Genomic DNA, 21792 nt, shown 5'->3' with positions numbered 1-21792 from the left:
ATCCAATTGTTTCCAGTGTTCACCATGTTCAGTGGGTTTACTCTGAATCAAACTTTGTTGACTACAACCATGTAGTCATGTATCTTTGGTGGTGTAGTTCAACGTGGTACTCAGCCAGTTCTGAGCATGTTTGCCTTGTGCTAATAACTTGACCTTAGCACTGTATTTGTTCCCTGACTAGTTTTCTTTTAGCTGTGTGCCAAATTTGTGAAGCCAGCGGAGGGGATTCTTCTAGAGAACCAGTATGACCTGACTAGGAAATGTATCTATACCTAAATTATCCGTGTTGTGGTTTTTGTTTCAACAGCTACCAGATATTTGCCTCAAGATGTGAATACTGGCATTCATTGCTAAGCTTGTTTACTCAAATTCAAGCTGGGTGTGAAACTGCCTTCTACTGAGTTGGACCAGCAGTTCATCTCACCCAGTACTGCTTACTCAGACAGGCAGTAGCTCTTCAGACCACGTTATTGTGGTCGGGTGGGATTCCACCAAGTCTTTGTGTGCACAGAATGAGGTCCACTCGCCCAACCAGCCTTTCCCTGCCCTTAGGTTCCCAATCCCTGTGTAGATGCAATTATGAGATTTCTTTATTAGTAACTGCAGAAATTTTATGTGAATAAATATAAGAATTTATCAGTGGATTTATTTTGAATCTGCAAATGAACAAAAGTTCTGAAGTACAGTAAATAGGAATTCTTCCTCAGATCTTAAATAATGGATTGTTTCCAATGTTCACAATGTCCAATGGGTCTACTATGAGTAAAACTTTGTTACAACCCAATACATGTATTTTGGCTTTCCAATCTTTCTGGACCTGTTGGCTCATATGTAAAGTGGATTGATTGTTGTGTTGCTACACACACCCTACGACAAAGCACATCTTGTAAACTATTTTATCATTTGTGATAGGGAAAAATGCTGCTTTCAAGCCAAGTTTTGGTGTGTGGGTTGTGGGTGTGTAATATTGTGGGTGCCTGGGATGGCCTCTGCTGAGTCGTGCACTTAGGGTTGTCATATCGATGACCACTGGATTCTAACCATAGCTGAGAACTCAAATGAGAAATTGAGTTATGATGAATTTGCGTAGCTGGCAAATTGTGTTTTCAAGCTGCTCCTGTTTTCTAGCCTCACAGCACTCAACATTGTAAGCTCAGTCCTGTTTGAAAGCTCAGACCCTGTCTCCAGGGAGCAGGACCTTTGGGAGGCTGAGCGATGGCCCTGATTGTGGTCTGTCAATTTGAAAATAAAACACATTTCAGAGGGGTATAGGATGTTGATTCTCATCCCAGGCTTCCCCAGCTGACTCCTCTGCATCTCCATACTTCATTCTCTGGACTGCTTTTGCTCCTACAAATTTCTGTGCTGCATGTGAAGCCTGCGCAGTGTCCTACTTCTGGTGGGCTATGTGTACAGATGTGCATTGTTGCACTATGACAGCCTTCACTAACCTTGTGCCTTCCAGGTGCTTGGATGGGGGATTGTGGTCCAAAACTTGTCATGGTACCAGGTTGGCAAAGGCTGTAGCATCAGAAGGAAATGTTGCCAGCGATGGGATGCTGAAACCACAGAAGGAAGAAACATGTGCCTACTCCACAATTTAACCAGTGCCCTGCATACATCTCATACAGTTCATTCCCATCTTCAATCACAGATATGATTTCTTACATCTTTTATCATCTCCCCAGCATCATGTCCCACCAACTTTGTGTCAAAGACTGGTCAGAGGAGGATGTTGGAGACTGCCTCCCTAGCTTGACCCTTCTGGGGAGGAGGAAGACAGTATAGATTTACAACAGGGGTTTGAAGGAGGTCACAGCTCAGAGGCAGATGAGGGGGAAAGCTGGGAAATCATGGGGGAGCTGGAACAACACTCAGCTGACAGGTTGTTATTAGAAAGCATCCCAGACCTTCCATCTCCCAGAACCCGGTGAGCCTTAAAAGTAGGAGAGCAAAGAGCTCAAAGACAGTGGGCACATAGCAGCACCTGTAGGAGAGATGATGAGAATGGCGAATGAGGAAGTGGCAGAGACGATGGGTGGGGTGGAGATTCACTTGGGACAATGCCATTATCCAAGAGGCTGGGTTCTATAGCCTCTCTCTGTAAATACTGAATAAAAAGCGGACAGTAAGAAACATTCCCTTGTCTTTATACATTCCTGGGCAAGCAGCTGGAAGTCGCTGGCAGCCGCTTGACACCTTGCTCAGAAAACTGATATCATTCCTCATAGACTTTTCTCTTAAGTCCTCCTTTGTATCATTACTACTTCACTTACAAATTCCTTGACTTGATGTCCTAAACAAAATAGACTTGAAAGACTCCACGTTAGGTCTTGAAGGGCAGTGTAAAGGGAGGCAGGGAATACCCATCAATGCAAATTCCAAAATAATTGTTTATGGAATCCCATTTTGGGACATATTGAGTTTGTCATGCATAATGAATCTTCTTATCTCCGTGTATCTTATATCCAGTTATAAAGATCGTTAGGAGAGGTGCTTCTTGAGGTTCCACAGCCAGGAGCAGCGCATTGTGTAGTAACAGTGGGACACATATAGTCCTTTCCTTTTGGTGCCAACTTAAAATTGTTTCCCCTGGCATTTACATGATGTAAATTCTGGAACTGCCCACATTTTAAAAGGTTTTTCATATCTCCTCTCAGTCTCCTCTTCTCCAGGCTAAACATACTCAGCTCCCTCAACCGTTCCTCATAAAGCTTGGTTTCCAGACCCTAAATCATCTTGGTTTCCCTCCTCTGTACGCCTGGATAAACTCAGGATTAAATTGATAAAAAGCAACCAGTGCATTCCATCAGTATTTCTTGTTGGTTAGGAAGTTTAAAAAACTTTAGCAATGTTATTAACTCAGGTCACATGGCCACTCTTTTCTTTTCTTGAGTTAAAAAAAGCCTTTGTGCCTTTGATGTGAATATACCCGTTTAAGTGTTCACACCAGCAGCAACCACCCTCAAGCTTCCCTCCGTGGGTGGGAAAGCAATTAACCACCTGCCCCCACCCCCATGTTGCTGTTGCAATCTGTTTAATAGTCCCCTGCCTGGTTTTCCTAACATTCCTCCCCACAAGAGTCTGGAGGGTTGTCATGCACTTCTGCCTCCTTCTCTGCCTTCTCCTCAGTTGGTAACGCACGAGACTCTTAATCTCAGGGTTGTGGGTTTGAGCCCCACGCTGAGCAAAAGATTCCTGCCTGCATTGTAGGAGGCTGGACTAGATCAGTGTTTCCCAACCAGTGTTCCGCGGCACACTAGTGTGCTGCGAGACGTTGCCTGGTGTGCCGCGGGAAAAATTAAAAAATTCGAAAGATATCCGGAGAGGCGGCCTTCAGGCGAGTTTTAATTTTAATTTTCCTTCTCCCACTTAATGCCCCACGCTCGCCCGAGAAGCTTGCAGTCCTCGGTAACCACGGCGACCCGAGGGAGGGGAGGGAACAGGGAAGTCGAGGGCGGCGGCGAGCCGCGATGACGTCAGTGGGCCGCGCCGCCTCGCCCTGGCACGGTGTGAGAGCCCCGGCTAGTGGCGCGAGCTTCAGAATAAGTGGGATCCACGTGCGCGAGACTGAGATCGCGGGTAAGGAGCTCAGCCCTGGGCAGGAGGAAGCGGGGCCGCGCGTGCGGGCCACATCCCCACAGAGAGCGAGCCTCCCCCGGCCCACCACTCCGGGCAGGTCCACTCGCATGAGGGGGCGGCGATGGCGACGGCCGGCAGCTTGCCTGCAATGCCATCCCTCGAGCAGGCGAGGAGCCCGGAGGCTACCAGATGCGAGTCCTCTTTCCCACCCTGCTTGGGAGTCCAGAGCACTTGGTCGCATTCAGGATCTAGAGTGGGGAAGCGGGGCTTGTGTCTGGGCTGGACACATTGGGCTGCCTGTGCCGCTCGACCTGCGGGGAGAAATCAGGGTGGGAGTCACGACCGTGAGGCAGGGCTGCCAAGTGTGGCAGAAGAGGACACGGCCGTCGCACCTGTCCTTAGGTAGGAGCTTCTTCCGTGTCGACCTGCTGCCCTAAAGTCTTGGCTTTTTTCTTGGCTTTTTGGCAGTTGGCACAGAAGGAAGGCAAGGGGGAGGGGAAAAAATTGAAACTTACACTTTCGTGCGTCCCTCCCGGCGTGACGCTGCGCGCTGACGTCACGGGGCTGTAATGGTGGTGTGCCTCGAGATTTTTTTCATGAAACAAGTGTGCCTTTGCCCAAAAAAGGTTGGGAAACACTGGACTAGATGACCCTCGTGGTCCCTTCCAACTCTGCAATTCTATGATTCCCCTGTAATTTTAGCACTGTATAGCAACAATAGGCTACATTGCAGGGCGGTGGTAGCCCATGCTTCCTCAGGCACAATACTCCCTCTGCAACATGGATATTGCTTGTGTGATAAATATCTTTCCAGCACTTGCCAGTTACAGCTCTGACTTCACTCATTGGCTAAAATCACCAGTGTGGTGTAGAGGTTAAGAGCAGTAGATTCATAATCTGGGGAACCGGGTTCAATTCCCCGCTCCTCCACATGCAGCTGCTGGGTGACCTTGGGCCAGTCACACTTCTCTGAAGTCTCTCAGCCCCACTCACCTCACAGAGTGTTTGTTGTGGGGGAGGAAGGGAAAGGAGAATGTTAGCCGCTTTGAGACTCCTTAAGGTAGTGATAAAGCGGGATATCAAATCCAAACTCTTCTTCTTCTTCTAAAATGTAGGAGCAGGCTCAAATCTCACAAAACAATTTCTTTGAATGGTGTCTGTGTGCTTTGCTTTAAAGCTTTCATTCCACAAGGCCTAAAGGGCTTGCAGAGTGGGGTGTGTGTGTGTGTGTGTGTGTGTGTGTGCTGATGTCTCTGCATGATACCTTCCAACTGGGTAATTAGCTGTTGGAGAGGGGAAGCCCTTGCTGGCAGTGCCTGCCCAAAGGTTCTTGCCAAGGTACGTGACTTTTTAGATCCTTCTGTCACAGAAGGATGACGTGTAGTTGCTCCCATCTTGTTTGTATGGATTAAAACCACTGCAGAGGGCTCCGAGGGCGAGAGGCATAGCTGGCAGGGATGCAGAACCACTTGTCCTCATATTGTTGGACTCCCAACTCCCAGGATGGCTAGTGGTCAGGGAGCTGGATACCATCTTAACAGAGATGCCTAAGAAAGATAACATCCTCCTCCTGGGTGATTTTAATGCAAGAGTTGGGTGAGATTTTGATCTGTGGCCTGGAAATATTGGGAAAGAAGGAATTGGCAACAGCATCCTGAACGGAATCCTACTTTTCACTCTTAAGACCGTATTCATGGAAGACGCCTCTCAAAAGTAGGTGATGATACAAAAAGATATAAGATGCATCTAGGTACAGTGGTACCTCTGGTTACAAACTTAATTTGTTCCAGAGATCCGTTCTTAACTTGAAACCATTCTTAACCTGAGGTACCACTTTTACTAATGGGCTAAAACCGCTGCCGTACGATTTCTGTTCTCATCCTGGGGCAGAGTTCTTAACCCGAGGTACTACTTCCGGGTTAGCAGAGTCTGTAACCCGAAGTGTTTGTAACCTGAGGTACCACTGTATTCCATGCCTACAGCAAGGAGAAATTGCACTTGCATCATCGTTCCAGGTGAGTGTCCCTGCTGCAGCCCTCTTGAGCTTGGAAATAAAGAAGGATATGTAGAAATGATCTTTCATAGGCGTATGGTGCTTGGAGTGTCTTGTATGCACAGTGGAACATAAACAAGCAGCCTCTTTCCTCCTGCCTCTATGCCCATCAGAAACTGTTGAAGAGGGAGGCATCATGCGCGCACATTTCTGACACTTCTTCCCTGTTACAAGTGTGTTAACAGTGGCTACCCATCCTGTTTGCACATGTCTGCAGAGCTTGTTGCAACAATTAATTAATATTTGTTGCAGTAATTAAGACCTACCTTTGGCAATGTATGTGATGTAGCAATAAATGATGTTCAAAGATGTTTGTCACAGTGCCAATGATACAGTATGTTTTGTGGAGGACTTGGAACTAATTGCTGAGGCCACTGCATTTCTGACTGTTGTGAAAGACAACCTTCAATGCCCAGAGAAGAGTTTGAATTTGATATCCCGCTTTATCACTACCCTAAAGAGTCTCAAAGCGGCTAACACTCTCCTTTCCCTTCCTCCCCCACAACAAACACTCTGTGAGGTGAGTGGGGCTGAGAGACTTCAGAGAAGTGTGACTAGCCCAAGGTCACCCAGCAGCTGCATGTGGAGGAGCGGGGAAGCGAACCCAGTTCACCAGATTACAAGTCCACCACTCTTAACCACTAAAGAGGAAGATGAGGAAAGAACAGCAAAGAAAACTAAAATTGAGATTTACACTCTTATATAAAACGGCACAAAAAACAAGTGCTAAACTTGGTGCTATTTTAACTATCACTCTGTATAAAGAAAAGTATAATTCAAATGCTTTTCACCAACTAAAGTTTTTAATTTTAGGAGGGGAAAAACACCTTTTGCCTTACAGGGTATGTGGGGGTGGTGAACCTCAAAGACATATCATCCTAATTTTCCCCCTAATTTCCCCTCCCCAGGAAAAACCCACCCTCCCACCCCCGCCCGGACTTCCCTCAGCTCCTCTCTCTGGTTTTTCAGCACATGTTATTCTCTGGATATTATAAAATTGTAAAGATCCTTAACTTATCTGTCTATATGTAACGAATAAAAAATTGGTGTTTGTTTGTTCAAAACCTGCCAAGGAGTCCAGTTCATTTTGTTGTTTCTTTAAGTACTTTGTAAAAGGTTCCCATTCTTCTTTAAAGTCACATTTGTCCTTATCATGTAGTTTGTGCGTCAATTTCGCCAGTTCCACACAGTCCATCAATTTCCCTTGCCACAGTTCTTTTGTCAGGATTTCTTCATTCTTCCATCCTTGTGTTATTAAGACTCTTGCCGCCATTGTCGCATACATGAATATGTTCTTCAATTTCCTTGGCAGGTCTTTTTCTACAATCCCTAACAAAAATGCTTCAGGCTTTTTTACAAATGTTAATTGGAACATTTTCTTCAATTCATTGTGTATCATTGCCCAGAATTTTTTAATTTCGCTACAACCCCACCACATATGATAAAAAGTCCCTTGTTTTTTCTTACATTTCCAACATATATTTGAGCCAGTTTTGTACATTCTTGCTATCTGTACTGGTGTTATATACCATCTATACATCATTTTCATATACAGTGGTATCTCAGGTTAAGTACCTAATTCATACCGGAGGACTGTTCTTAACTTGAAACTGTTCTTAACCTGAAGCACCACTTTAGCTAATGGGGCCTCCTGCTGCTGCTGCGCCGCCGGAGCACACTTTCTGTTCTCATCCTGAAGCAAAGTTCTTAACCTGATGTACTATTTCTGGGTTAGCGGAGTCTGTAACCTGAAGCGTATGTAACCTGAAGCGTATGTAACCCGAGGTACCACTGTAGCTTTCTTTCAGTAAAGAACAGTCTGTAAATTTTAAATCAATTTTCCACAATCTTTCCCAATCTTCAAACATTATGTTATGGCCTATATCTTGTGCCCATTTAATCATGACTGATTTCACCTCCTCATCTTTTGTTTCCCATTCTAGCAGAATCCTATATGCGCCTTTCAGCAACTTTACTTTCCCTTCCACAACTTCCTTCTGAAATCTAGATGTCATATAACTGAATCCTTTCTTGTTATCTTCTCTGTATATCTCGTGTAGTTGCCAATAATGTAACCAACTCTGAAAATGATCTCTTAATTTCCATTTTCCTTCTTGATCCTTTAACAAGTCAGCATACGTAAGCCACTTTCCTTTCTTTCCAAGTAGTTTAAGCTGTAAAGCTTCATGTGGTGAAAGCCAACAAGGAGTCTTCTGTTCTAATAAATCTTTATATCTCTCCCATACTCTCATTAGTGATTTCCTAATTATGTGCTTGTAAAAACTTTTATGTACTTTCCCTTTCCCATACCATAGATATGCGTGCCAACCAGATCTATTGTCATGTCCTTCCAGTTCTAATGCTTCTTGCTTTTCCAACTTCATCCAGTCCCTAATCCATACCAAACATGCAGCTTCATAATATAATTTAAAGTCTGGGAGGGCAAAGCCGCCTCTATCTTTTCAGCCTGTAGAATAAGCTTTGCCTATTAGGGGTCCAATGTGGCTTGCAAGGCCATTTCTGGATTCAGGAAAGGCTTTGCATGAAAACTCCCTGCTTTGTTTTAGCAAGGGATTCCAATGCAAACCCCTTCCTGATTTAGGAGATGGTTGGCATTGGAATCTTACTGAAAGGAAGGGCATTCAAACAACTCAGTGCTACCCTTTGAACCTCCAGAATCTGGAAGTTTTTGAAAGAAATGAAACAGTTTTCAAAGTGGTTCTGAAATCACTTTTTGAAAGCAAAGCATCACCTGATATGATCTCAATGATAGGTGGTGAGCGTTAGGTGTAATGAGCAGTAACCAAGCCCATCTTTTCATCTTAAGCGATCTGTATTTAATGAATCTTGTGATGCCATAACCAGGGATTTAACAACCGGTAAGTACAGTATGCTCCAGGGATTGTGTTTTTGATTTTTCAAAAAGGCATGCTATCGGAGGACTCAGTTAGACTGATAGAGAAAAAGCAATTTATATGTGTTGTATGTGCAATGTAACATTTTGCCACCAGATGACAACGTGGAGTCCTGTTTTTCTCTACCTGTTTTAAATTTACAATGCTTTAAACTAAAACGCTTCTTTGATGTGTCTACATCCAGCCAGAGTTTAGTGATCTAGTGTATTTTTATTGTTTACTTGATATTTACTGTTTGATGATTGGGGTCCCACACTTGGAGGAGGAAACAGTTTATTGTGGGGTGCAAGAAACTCAGACCACACCCAAACATGTGAAAGGAAACAGTTATTGCTTCACAGAACACAGAAAGATTCAACACCTCCAATTATAGCATTCCACCTATCATGTCAACTCCTGAGGAATGCACATTGTGATCAACATGCTCTTGCGTGATCAACATGTAGGCAGCTGCACTTTGATACTCCTTATTTTGTCATACATTGCTTAAGCAAGCATTGCCCAAGTTATCATCCTAGTTTCCAGTGATATAGCAAGCTCAATAGTTCACATAGCAAGTTCTTCACTTATCAAGCTGGTGGTTTAAGCAGAACCTCAGGCATTCCTGGCACATTCCTACAGGCTTACTTAGAGCTCAGCAAAACCAAGCTAAAGGGGATTTCATCAATAAAAAGCATTTTTATTTTTCATTGATTAATATGAATGTTCCCTTCCCTAGTTTGGATGGAACTTTGTTCAAGATGTGCCCAAATACAATTGCTGAATGCTTGTTTAATGAGAGGAATTTCAAGAAGAACCATCTAACTGCAATTCTGCAGAAACAAATTTGGTTTTGTTTTCAGAAAACTTATTTCTATGCATTGTACACTCGTGTTGTCGCAGTTGAATGTCTTGTGTGCACCGTCTCTGCCATCTTGCTCTCACTTGGCTAGTGAACTGGTGCCTGGGCTTACCACTTGAGGGTGCAGGGGGCAAGCGGTGCATGGACGGTTGAATCATACAGATGTCCGGCAGGTGGCCAAGCTAGAATCCTTCTCCCTAGCACCTCCTTTTTTTAGTATTTGGGTAAAGGGCCCATTTGGTCCATTAGGTACAATCGTGGCCGACTCTGGGGTTGCGGCGCTCATCTCGCTTTATTGGCCGAGGGAGCCGGCGTACAGCTTCCGGGTCCTGTGGCCAGCATGACTAAGCCGCTTCTGGCAAACCAGAGCAGCGCACGGAAACGCCGTTTACTTTCCCGCCGGAGCGGTACCTATTTATCTACTTGCACTTTGACTGCTTTCAAACTGCTAGGTTGGCAGGAAGTATTTGGGTAGATAAGTTTAAATGATCTGCCCCAATTAACTATGGTTTTAATGCACTCTAGGAAGCGAAGCCTTGGAAATTGGAATAGGTTGTTTTTCCTTTTGGTCAGTAGTGGACAACTAATACAGGTACATCTGGGCAGGGGAATAAGTGAAATGTTGAGGGCTAGTAACATTTGTGGACTTATTTGTAGCACTGATATTAAAATACTTTAAATTTCCAGTTTGCATGCTTTTCCTGTTTTGCCTTTCATACTTGCGGACAACTTATATTTATTTATTGTATTTATCATTGAAAATACAGCAACGGTTTGTTTTTCCCCTCTTAGGTCATGATGACGTTGACCATTCGGTCACTCGAAAGATGCAGCTTTTGGTGGAGGCTGAGGTAAACTTACCTGAATTGTAGTTAATATGAGTTGACAAGGAGGAATCCCTAGACAGCAAAAGAAACCTCCCATCTGTGATGGAATCTATGCATAGTATGGGCCTGTTAGAAATCCTAAATCCTGTAAATTGGGAGTCACTGAAACTGGGGCTGCTGAAAGATTTCCTCAGATGCAGAAATCGTAAACAATGCTCACTTTCCTGTGAGCTCTTTTAAACTATCTAATCATGCTTCCTGAGAATATCAAAACTAGGGCTTCTGACATTTTATTTTATTTGAACCATTACAGTCCTTTGTACTTTTATTATCCCCAACCCTTCAAATGTTCATGCTTTTCTCTGATGCCGTAGAAATCTTCAGCTGCTGTTGTAGGGCACAGGAGGCGGCTGGGCAGCTTTCCTCCTCTAGTCTGTTAGCAAGTGGGATGCTTAAGGAATTCATTCTTTGTGAATTCCAGTATGAATAACCTGATTTGGTTTGATCCCCGGAGGCACACTCCATTGTCTCTTGAGACAGATGGATGCCAACAATAACAACCTGATCTGCACCTCCTGGCCAGATTGAAACTTAAACCGTTCACCCACTTCCACCTTTCTCAAATATTCCAGCTCTTCGCTAAGAAAGCATATCAAAATGCATTTAGAAATATTGAGAGAGAAATGTGTGTTTAATTGCATTAAAAGAAAAGGCAGGACAAAAGAGAATTGTGAGTGCATGAGAAAGCAGATAAGTTCTCAGATATTTGCTGTTGTATGTGAAAAATAAAATTCTTTTATCTTAAGAAGACTGGCTATCCATCTCACAGACTGGCTATCCATCACTAGCCAAAGCACTGCTGCTCATATTTAGTGCAGCTAGAGCCAAAAGAGCTGCATATCCATGTTTTTGTAAACTGGGACTGGAAGGCTGTGGGATTAGGCTGTTCCGGCATGCTACTGCTTTGGACTGTAGGGAGGGTTCACAGGTGGCTCTGAAACTATTGCTGGTACCCTTTTGAGTCTTTGAACTTATCAGGAATTAAATAGTGGGAAGATGGTGGAGAAGCTTCCCTGGGAATCGGCTTATCCACCTACCGGCTTTTCCCTAGTAGTGAGCAGATAGAGGAGAACAGGATACATCTTCCTAGTTTCAGGTGGGGCAGCAGTGAAGCCCAACAGGTCTTGCCAGCATGTCAACTGCCTCAAGGAAAAGGAGCCACAAAGTGCACACAATCCTTTCCTTTTGGGGCTGTGTCTGCAATATGTGAATGGATAACAGCAGGTGACCTCTTTCCCCATGCAAATTCCCAGGGCTACATGGAAAGCAAGAACTCTGTTGTTGCTCAGGTGCTGTTTGCCCTGTGCAGCAGAAACCCTGTAGCTTGCTTTCCCTTCCCTTGGTTCTTTCTCTTTGTTTATTTTTCACTCTCTCTTGGCATCATTCTTCGTTGACTGTGCGGAGCGGCAATGGCAGATCAATCAGCCCTTTAATTTGTAAACAAACAAACAAAACACCCTGTGCTTTGTGAACACCCTGCGCTGAGAAAAGCAAAGCACCCCAGAAACTTCCTATCACACTTGTTTGCTCTTCTTGCTTAATGTTAGCCATCACAGCTTCTGTTTTTTAATAACTCTGGAAGTACAAGAGTATTCCTCTCTGCTGTTGCTGCCCTTGCCCCTGCCACCCAAATAAAATGCCACATCAAAGCAATCTTAGTGCTAAACTTCTAAAAATGCATGGGAAATCCTAAGTGAAATGTGTTTCCCTGTTTAATTTCTTTAGACATTCATCCCGCCAATGGGAATAGTTGTGAGAGACCTTTTTTGGGGTTCTGCTAGCCAGGGCGCCACCTCTGAAGCAACTTCATTAGACTGTTAGCTGTTCATTTTTAAAAGAATCTTTGTGTGTATGGTGGGGAGTTAACCAGAACTGAGCATTTTGTGGGTGATCATGGTGCCGTCTTATATCCTGTTCTTGGACTTGTCAGCTTTCCTTAAATTTAATGGACTAATAGAACGTGTTTTGCATACGGCTGGTATTTGACTAGTATAACAAAAACAAAACAAAAAGCCCCTGCAGAACAAGTCAGTTTTCTGGTCAGATTTCTGTCAGATATGTTGAGTGAGTTTATTTGTAAGCAAGATGGGAGGCAGCTAGGCTAACTATGATTTTCTTTTTCTTTTCTTTTTCAAAGATATTTATTCAAATTTTACAAAAAAGAAAACACAAGTTTACAAAATAGAGAAAATTATAACAGCAATTAACAAACTAAAATTTTAACAACAATTAACAAACTAAAAAAACACACATAGAGAAAAGAATAAAAAGGGTACAAAATACCAAAAAAAAAAAAAGCAGGCAGCTGAAAAAGAAATTTAAAAAGAGAGAAAAAAATCCATTTTTCAATATCTTTGGACTCATTTACTTATTTCCTTGACCTCCTCTCACCTCCCCTTTTTGTATTCCCATTCACAAAGACATTTCAGCAAATCCTTACCCTCTTTCAACCATCTTTACTCTATATCTTAACCTATTATAACTATATATTTCCATCCATTATCAATCCATATTTGCATATTCTTGTTAATCTTAATACCAATACCACTTATTTTCAATCCAACATCATTTTAGCATTCATTAATTTTACAGTATTTCTGCAAATAGTCTTTAAATTTCTTCCAATCTTCTTCCACCAACTCTTCTCCCTGGTCTCGGATTCTGCCAGTCATTTCTGCCAATTTCATATACTCGATCACCTTCGTCTGCCACTCTTCCAGTGTGGGTAAATCTTGTGTCTTCCAATACTTTGCAATCAGTATTCTTGCTGCTGTTGTTGCAAACATAAAGAAAGTTCTATCCTTCTTTGGCACCAATTGGCCGACTATGCCCAAGAGAAAGGCCTCTGGTTTCTTCGGGAATAACTATGGTTTTCTTAGAAAGGCTCTGCAGTTGGCGACTTTGCTTCCACATTCTTGGGGAGCTGCTGATAGGTGGTTTAAACCAGGAATGGGGAACCAGATGTTGCTGGACTAGGAAGTCCTATCAGCGCTGACCATTGTCCCCACTGGCCGTGACTTTGACTGGGGTCCAAGAATATGTCGTCAGTTATCAGGAAATGAGACACGTTCATGATTCGTTGTTAGCATGGTGTTAGGAAGTCAGCCTTGCATTTGAAGGTAAAGAGTAACATGCCATTTTAGCAGGCAAATTCCAGACAATACTTAACAATTACAGGTGGTACCTCAGGTTAAGTACTTAATTCATTCCGGAGGTCTGTTCTTAACCTGAAACTGTTCTTAACCTGAGGCACCACTTTAGCTAATGGGGCCTCCTGCTGCTGCTGCTGCGCCGCTGGAGCCCGATTTCTGTTCTTATCCTGAAGCAAAGTTCTTAACCTGAAGCACTATTTCTGGGTTAGCGGAGTGTGTAACCTGAAGCGTATGTAACCCGAGGTACCACTGTATACTTAAGGTGTTCTCTTTTTTATTCCTTCCTTCCTTCCTCCAAACTTTATCAGCAAATGAAGCCAGCTTTCATGCAGCGGATCGACAGCCACTTTACAGAATTCGTGAATGGCTTGATTGCAAAGTCTGTGCAGCTTGAGACTTCATCCCCTGCCTTCTCAGCCGTGTGCTCAGAGAAAGACGGTGGCTTCAAAAGCAAGTAAGTTGGTTCTTGGCTGAGCCTGAAGCAGAGTTGATATGTTGATTTGTTGCTGAATATTTGTTCTTTTCACAGGGAATCAAGAGCACCTCCAGAACACGGAAAAGTTTTTGTTGCTAGAAAGTCTGTCTTGGAGTGAGTATATTTGTCAGGGGCTCAGGAGCAGAGGCGCAGGGGAGAGAGGAAATGGAGAGCGAAGGGGAGGAATCTGAGGGCAGCGGAGAGCAGAATGACAGTGACCCGAGAGATTCCATGAGCCTCTCCAGTGAATCAGAAGATTCCCAGAAGGGGGCGCCGATGGCCAGGGCAAGGGGGGTCCCAGGGGGGACGCACCAGAAGCAGGGGGCCAGCGGAGACTCCCAGAGCAGTAGCTGGAAATCAGGACCAGCTTCCCCACCGGAGCGTAGTGGGGGGGAAGAGTCCCATAGGTCAGGGCCAGCGTCTCCTCCGGCAAGCAGGGAGGAGGAGTCAAGCCCAGTTGGCGTTCCCGAAGAGGGGAGCAGTGACAGGAGCAGTGTAACGGTCAGAAGGAAGGTGGCAGGCTGGGCGCGCGCGCCAAGTTCAAATGTACAGGCGAGCGGGACAGCAGGAAGCCCGGATTGGGAACCAGGTCCTAAAGCCCGCCGGAGGGAGGGGGAGGACTCGGGAGAGTCAGCGTCAGAAGAGTCTAGAAAGGGGAAAGCCCCGACGGACAGGCGGACCCAGAGGAAAAGGGAGCAGAGAAAGAGGTGGAGCAAGGCTAGGGTCTTAAACTGGTGTCTGGGGGGAGGAGATTCAGACGGAGCTTCGGCGGTCTAGGTTTAAGACTTAGAGCTGCGCGCCGTGGCTGTAAATGAGAAACTGAACTTCAATAAAGACTATTTTATATAACAACGGACTGGAGTTGGTCCTCTGTGAGCTGGGACCTGAGGCAGCCCTGACAATATTAATTAGATTTTAAATTTTACTAGAGCCCTTGCTAAAGTTAAAGTTGCCTTGATCCAGTGGGTGGCTTATCTGCACATCTCGCTTCTCCCTCCCAGTAGATCCCATTCATTTTTATTCTGTGTAGACTGAAAGTAGATATTCCTAACCTTTATAAATGTTCTAGCCAATTGGCTATTGCACATCCCAAATTCTAACATGGATGTGGCTGGATTCTGGATTTACATAGCATGGAGTGGGGATTACAAAAGGCTTAGTTGGTGCAAAATGGGAGAATGCCCAAGTGAAATGTGGTCTACAGCAGCTCTGTGGAGTTTCTGGCCTGTTCCGGCATCCTAATTTGACCCGCAAGGTCACCTTCCTCAAACTGGGTGCACCTGTGGGACATGTAAAGATGCAGTTCCCTACTGAAAGCAGGTTTGCTGACACCACCAATCAGCTGATTGGCAGTGCCAACGAAGTCCTCTGCCTTTGCTTACGTGGTTTGATTTCAAACCACGCAGGCACAGGAAACTGGGTTTGCAGGCACAGTTGACCATTGGTGCCTGCAAAGCCTTGTTCCAGTTTTGATTTCAAACTGCATGGGCAAAGGACTTGCCCTGATGTCATTATTACAGCAATAAGGGTTGCTGAGGCTAGCATGAAAATTAGGAATCAGGGGGTCTGGGTTAAGTTGAGGCATGTCACTAAGGGAAGCAGATTTCCCTCTCTAGCTTAAAAGGCTAGTGCTGTAAGTTAGCTTCTTAGTGATGAGGAGATTATTATTTTAGATCATGCTTCGAAGTATTTGAGGGGTGTTGATTCTACTACAATAGGTATAAAGCTGTGGTTTGATCTGCAAATTTCTGAACATTGGCCATAAAATAGGCCCGGGTGAGATGTAATTAAGGTTGTTTGATTTAATTGACCTGGGACTGCATCTGTTTTAATGCCGAGTGCTAGAATTGCCCATGAGTGCAGGATATCTTCTGCTGAGATTAAAACTCAGATGGGGGATTCTCTTGGGACTACAACTCGATGATCAACTTCTAGTAGGCGGAAATTTCCGGGATGTAGGGACTATGTAGGAGTCAAATAGCAGATTTTCATAGTCTGTATAGTCTTAGCTTCAGTATCACTTGTGGCCAATGGCTTTAATAGTTAAATGAGAGATGTTAATTTCATCTATTAAATAAAGGATCTGGAGGGAGGGGAGTGCAATTAGGATTAAAATTATTGCGGGGAGGATAATTCAGATTATTTCCACTTCTTGGGCATCTATAGTATTAGTGTGAGTTTTGTTGATAATATAAGACTAATAATATATAGTACTAGGGCACTGATTAAAAAAACAATTATTATGCATGGTCATGGAAGTGAAGAAGTTCTTATATAATGGGGGAGGCTGCATTTTCGAAGCCTAGTTGTGCTGGGATGGAGGGCACAAGGAGAAGGGGGCGACAGAGGATGAGATGGTTGGATAGTGTTTTCGAGGTTACCAGCATGAGTTTGACCAAACTGCGGGAAGTAGTGGAGGACAGAGGTGCCTGGCGTGCTCTGGTCCATGGGGTCACGAAGAGTCGGACACGACTAAACGACTAAACAACAACAACAAGTTGTGCTGGGTGTGCCACATAGGCTTGATTGACCTATAATTTAGCGCTGACAGAGCTATGTAATTTATTTACTAGGACCTCATAAGGAGAGAAACTTAAGAGGCTGTGTGACTGGCTTGAAAGTGGTTGGAGGTGTTTCAAGTCCCCCCTCCCTTGAGGTTTGTACATAGGTAGGTAAGATATGGAGGCGGGCAGCCGAGAAGTCGTTCCTTGTTTGTGTTTGTTAATTCGAGGGTAAGAGCTTCTCAGATAATAAATATTATTATAATTACTGCTGTCAGTGAAATTAAGGAGCCAACTGATGAAAGGGTATTGCAGAGGGTGTATGCATCTGGATAGTCGGAGTAACGTTGGGGCATGCCCGCTAATCCGAGGAAATGTTGTGGAAAGAATGTTATGTTGAGTTTGGTAAATATTACACCAAACTGAATTTTTGTTCATGAGGAATGCAGTGTTATGTACTGAAGTTCTCACCCTGGGCCAGCAGGGGGATACTGTAGATAGTTATGCAAATGAAGGATCGAAAGTGACGTTCAGTGATTAGATAGTTTTAGAAAGTTGCTACAGTAAAGTTGTACTGGGGCTCTATATAAGCAGGCTGACTGAGCCCTTCAGTTCAGTTCTGTTGTGGCCTCTGAATAAAGAAGAGCTGTTTGAAGAATCGCTGTGTCGTCTGATATGTTCACCCACAACTTAACACAAAGTATAACCTGTAAAGAGCAGAAATCAGTGGACAAATCCACCTATAATTGCAAATACAGCTCCTGTTGATAAGGACACAGTGGAAATGGGCAACTACATAGTAGGTATCATGAAGAATAATATATAATGAGGAGTTGGCTAAAATAATACCTGTAAGGCCGCCTACCGTAAATAAAAAAAATGAATCCCAGGGCCCAAAGTATAGCGGCATCCCATTTAATTGTTCAGCCTTGAAGGGTTGCGAGTCAACTAAAAACTTTTACTTCAGTAGGAATGGCAGTAATTACTGTGGCTGAGGTAAAATAGGCTCAGGTGTCAATGTCCATACCTACGGTAAATATGTGGTGGGCCCATACAATGAAGCCTAGAAAGCCAATTGATAGTATGGCTCACACTATACCTATGTAGCTGAATGGTTCTTTTTTTCCTGCATAGTAAGTGGCGATATGGGAAATTAAGCCAAAGCCAGGGAGAATGAGGATGTATACTTCGTGATGACCAAAAAATCAAAATAGGTGTTGGTAGATGTTAAGTTGTGGGTGAACATATCAGATGACACAGTGATTCTTCAAACAGCTCTTGTTTATTCATAGGCCAGAACAGAACTGAACTGAAGGGTTCAGCCAGCCTGCTTATATAGAGCTCAACTAGCACACAATAGTAACCATTTTCTATAACTATCCAATCACTGAACGTCACTTTCGATCCCTTATTTGCATATGTGGACCTGAACTATCTACAGTATCCCCCTGCTGGCCCAGGGTGAGAACTTCAGTACATAACAGTAGAGAATTGGGTATCCTCCTCCTGCTGGGTCAAAAAATGATGTGTTTAGGTTTCGATCTGTTAGTAGCATTGTAATTCCTGTGGCCAAGACGGGAAGCTTAGTATAAGTTAAGCGCATGTAAAATATTAGGCTTAGTAAAGTGGTTAAGGCGAGGGCAGTTGCTAGAGGGATTAAGTGGTTGGTAGTTAATTTTTCTAGAATTAATCATTTAGGTAAGAAGCCAGTTAATGGGGGGAGTCCCCCTAATGCTATAAGGGTAATTATTGTGATGGTGGAGAGTGTTGGAGAGATTACTCATATTGTTCCTAAATCTTTGGCGGTTTTTGCAGTTGAAGTGATGAAAATTAGGAACATGGAGGTAGTTATTAATGGATAAATTATTAAGGTTAGAAGAAGAAGTTTCTGGCAGATAGGGGAGATGGCAGCTATTCAGCCTAGGGGTCCGATTGACGAAAATGCTATGATTTTTCATAGTTGGGTTTGATTTAGTCCAGATCATCCTCCAGTTAAGGTAGAGGAAATAGCTAGTAGTAATAAAATTGTTGTTGGGAGTTGATTAGAAGTTATATATAGTAGAGATATTGGTGGCAATTTTTGTAATGTTGCAATAATTAGAGCAGTTGTTATGCCTCGTATGACTTTTGGGTGTCAGAAGTGAACCAGGCCCAATTTTATGGCTAGGGCAATTGTTAGTATGGTGGGGGTTGTTTGCGTGGTGAGTTGAGTAATATCTCAAATTCCAGTGTGTCGCATTAAGAATGCTTGGGGAAAAAATGATGGATGAGGCCATTGCTTGAATGATAAAATATTTTGTTGCGGCTTCAGTGGCTCGTGGATGATGTTGTTTGGCCAGGATTGGGTTAATGACTAGGGTGTTTAATTCTAGTCCAACTCAGGCTAGAAATCAATGGTAACTCCGAGGGCCAAGCTGGAAATTAAAATGGATAAGATGTAGGGGCTCATTAGTAAAGGAAGGGTGAAGGAGGTGATGACAGGTGACCCCACCTAGGCCCGAAGTCACCCCCCCAACCAGGCCTCAAAACTGTCCAAAATTCATTTCTGTCTTCTAAAAAATCCACAGCTAAAGTTTTCCTCTGTTTTCTCACAAGATGCATAGGGGAAATGTTATTCTTTTTATCAGTACAAGAAGGTTTCAAAAGGCTAATGAATAGGCTCTGTTATTGCCAAGAATACCCAAGCCTGAGAACTGACTTTTATCTCATTCAGTTGCAACATCTTGAACACTCTGAAACCCCTTGGCTTCTCACACACACACACCCTTTCCTGGGAAGAGTCCCAAGACAGGGGCTTTCTGTTCATGCTCAGGCGAACTCATGGGGCAGGACTCCTGAAGAGGAGGAGAAAGGGGAGGGAACTGGAAGGGAAATATATACTCTGTGCAAATGGCTGTGAACTCGTGCTTGTTTGTGAACTATCACACTTGCTCCTTCTACCAGTTCATGGATGGTAGAAATAAAGCTTTTTCTCCGAAACTATTCCTTGAGTGTCTGTTTGACTCCCACTCCCTCTCCCGGGCGCAATATTTTTTCCCACCCGAGGGCAAAGCCTCATAAGGCTACAAGGGTTTAACCAACATTTTTGGGATATGGGCCCAAGAGCTTTATTAGCTGACTTTACGAGAAGGTAGTATAGTGGGAGCAGAGGGTCTTGGAGTCTCAGGTGTGGGTTCGAATCCCATTCTTCTAGAGGAGGTGAGGGATTATAAATCCCTGTGATTTACTCTATCAAAGTATTCCCTAATTTCTCGGGCACACATCTTGGTAATAGTTATTAATTTAGTGGCGGGAACCCTGATAGTGAGATTGGAAGTGAGATATACCACAAGTATAGTGCTAGTGTGGCAGGGAGAAATTGTTTTCATAGGAGGTGTATTAATTGATCATAACGAAATCGTGGGTAAGAGGCTCGAGCCCATAAGAATCCAGTGGTAGTTTTTGCTGTTAGGTTAATTGTAAATAATTCTGTTTGTGTGGTTATGGTAGGCCTAAAGAATAAAATATGCGAGAGTGTATTTATCATCAAAATGTTTATGTATTCGGCTAGGAAGAAAAGTGCAAACGGACCTGCTGCATATTCGACATTAAACCCTGAGACAAGTTCAGATTCCCCCTCAGTTAAATCAAATGGTGCGCGATTTGTTTCTGCTAGGGTTGATAAGAATAATATTATTGCGAGGGGTCAAGTGGGTAGGATTAGTCAAATGTGTTCTTGAGTAATGATAAGGGTGTGTAGTGTGAAGGTGCCAGTCAGTCTAATAATTGAAAGTGGAATAATGGCCAGGGTAACTTCATATGAGATTGTTTGTGCAATGGCTCATAGGGCCCCTATTGGGGCGTATTTTGAGTTAGATGCTCATCTGGACCATAAGATTGTGTAGGCAAGAAGAAATAGAAGGCCTAAGTTTATGTCTGCTAGGGAGTGTGGTATTGGTACTGGAGTTCATATTATGAGGGCTAGTAAAAGGGCTAAAGTTGGTGCCAGGATAAATAATATAGGGGATGTATATGTTGGGTGAATGGGCTCTTTAATAAATAGTTTTACTCCATCAGCAATTGGTTGTAAAATGCGAAAGGCCTACTATGTTTGGACCTGTTCAGAGTTGCATAGAGCCTAAAATTTTGCGTTCAAGTAGCATTAGAAATGCTACAGCAATGAGAATGGGAATGATGTATGTAACAGGATTAATTATGTCTTATTTATAATAATAATAATAATAATTTTTATTTATACCCCGCCCTCCCCAGCCAAGGCCGGGCTCAGAGCGGCTTACAAGCAATAATAAAAACAAGTTGAATGATTACAACTTAAAAACACACTTAAACACAACTTAAAAATACAACATTAAAATATTGAAACATTAAAATATTAAAATGCAGCCTCATCGCAGGAGGAGAAGGAAAGGAAAAAAGAAAGACAGGGAGGGAATCAAATTTTTGTATGCCCCTCTATTTTTCGGATGTCTTGTTCATTATTTAAGTTGTGAATAATTGTGCCGGAGCTTAAGAATAGTATAGCCTTGAAGAAGGCATGGGTTGAGATGTGAAGGAAGGCGAGTTGAGGTTGGTTTAGGCCAATAGTTTTTCGTTTGAATGGTTATTTCTTGAATATTTCAAGTTGCTAGGTGTGTTGCAAGTCAGGCGAGGGCTAATATAAGTCCAATATCTCCTACGTGGTTGACGATAATAGCCTAAAGGGCTGCTGTATTAGCATCAGGGCGGGCAAATCATAATTCCCACACTTTCTCAGCCAACGGAAAGTTGAAATATATTATTGGCTGTGACAAGCATTGATATGGCTAGTAAAAATACTAAGAGGTATTTGAAGAATCAGGACATGTGGGGGTCTGGTGATATATATCAGTTAGTGAATTCAAGGATAGATCATGTAACAAATAAACTAATTGGGATAAATGTGAGGGGGTACATGTGTAAGACAAGGTTAATATTAATATCTCTATCGGCAATGTTAGTTCATGTAAAATTGGTTGTTGAGGCTTCTGTGCCATAGTTTATGAAAATAGCTAGGGGGATTAGGCTGACTTTGAATGCCAATTGTACAGTGGTTTTTGCGTAAAGCATGCCTCATCCTATTATGAAAGGAACTGGGTTTATATTTGTGAGAACAGAGTGTGTTAGGATAAATAGGACTGTTAGCATGGTTGAGTGTAGGAGGAGGTCGTGCATTTTTACTTTTACTTGGAGTTGCACCAAGATTTTTGGTAACTAAAACCAATGGATTACTACTTTCCTAAAGAAGTAAGAGGTCTAAGGATTTCATCCTTAGTTATTTGAGTTGGCAGCTCTAATTGTTTATACAGCTCTTGGTAAACAAGAAGGTAGAACCTTCTATCTCAGTCACAGTCTAGTGTTTTTGGTAAAC

At 43.3% G+C, this 21792-nt stretch overlaps 1 protein-coding gene and 2 pseudogenes across 1 annotated transcript in view; 1 reads left to right on the top strand and 2 right to left on the bottom strand.

Moving 5' to 3' along the window:
* Nucleotides 1–21792, top strand: part of LOC114598594 (sterol O-acyltransferase 1-like) — a 53624-nt gene that overhangs the window by 2679 nt on the left and 29153 nt on the right. Inside the window, exons 3-5 of the mRNA XM_028732427.2 lie at nt 10184–10242; nt 13739–13884; nt 13960–14019. Of these exons, the coding sequence (XP_028588260.2) occupies nt 10184–10242; nt 13739–13884; nt 13960–14019 (265 nt within the window). The remainder of the gene's footprint in view (nt 1–10183; nt 10243–13738; nt 13885–13959; nt 14020–21792) is intronic.
* LOC144327707 (NADH-ubiquinone oxidoreductase chain 1-like) lies at nt 19466–20596 on the bottom strand (annotated as a pseudogene).
* On the bottom strand, nt 20839–21338 carry LOC144327706 (NADH-ubiquinone oxidoreductase chain 5-like; annotated as a pseudogene).

The sequence above is a fragment of the Podarcis muralis genome, chromosome 5, assembly GCF_964188315.1.
Source record: "Podarcis muralis chromosome 5, rPodMur119.hap1.1, whole genome shotgun sequence".
In the NCBI taxonomy this organism is placed as follows: domain Eukaryota; kingdom Metazoa; phylum Chordata; class Lepidosauria; order Squamata; family Lacertidae; genus Podarcis; species Podarcis muralis.
Note: the sequence above shows the minus strand (reverse complement) of the source record. Positions and strands in the feature narration are given on the sequence as shown.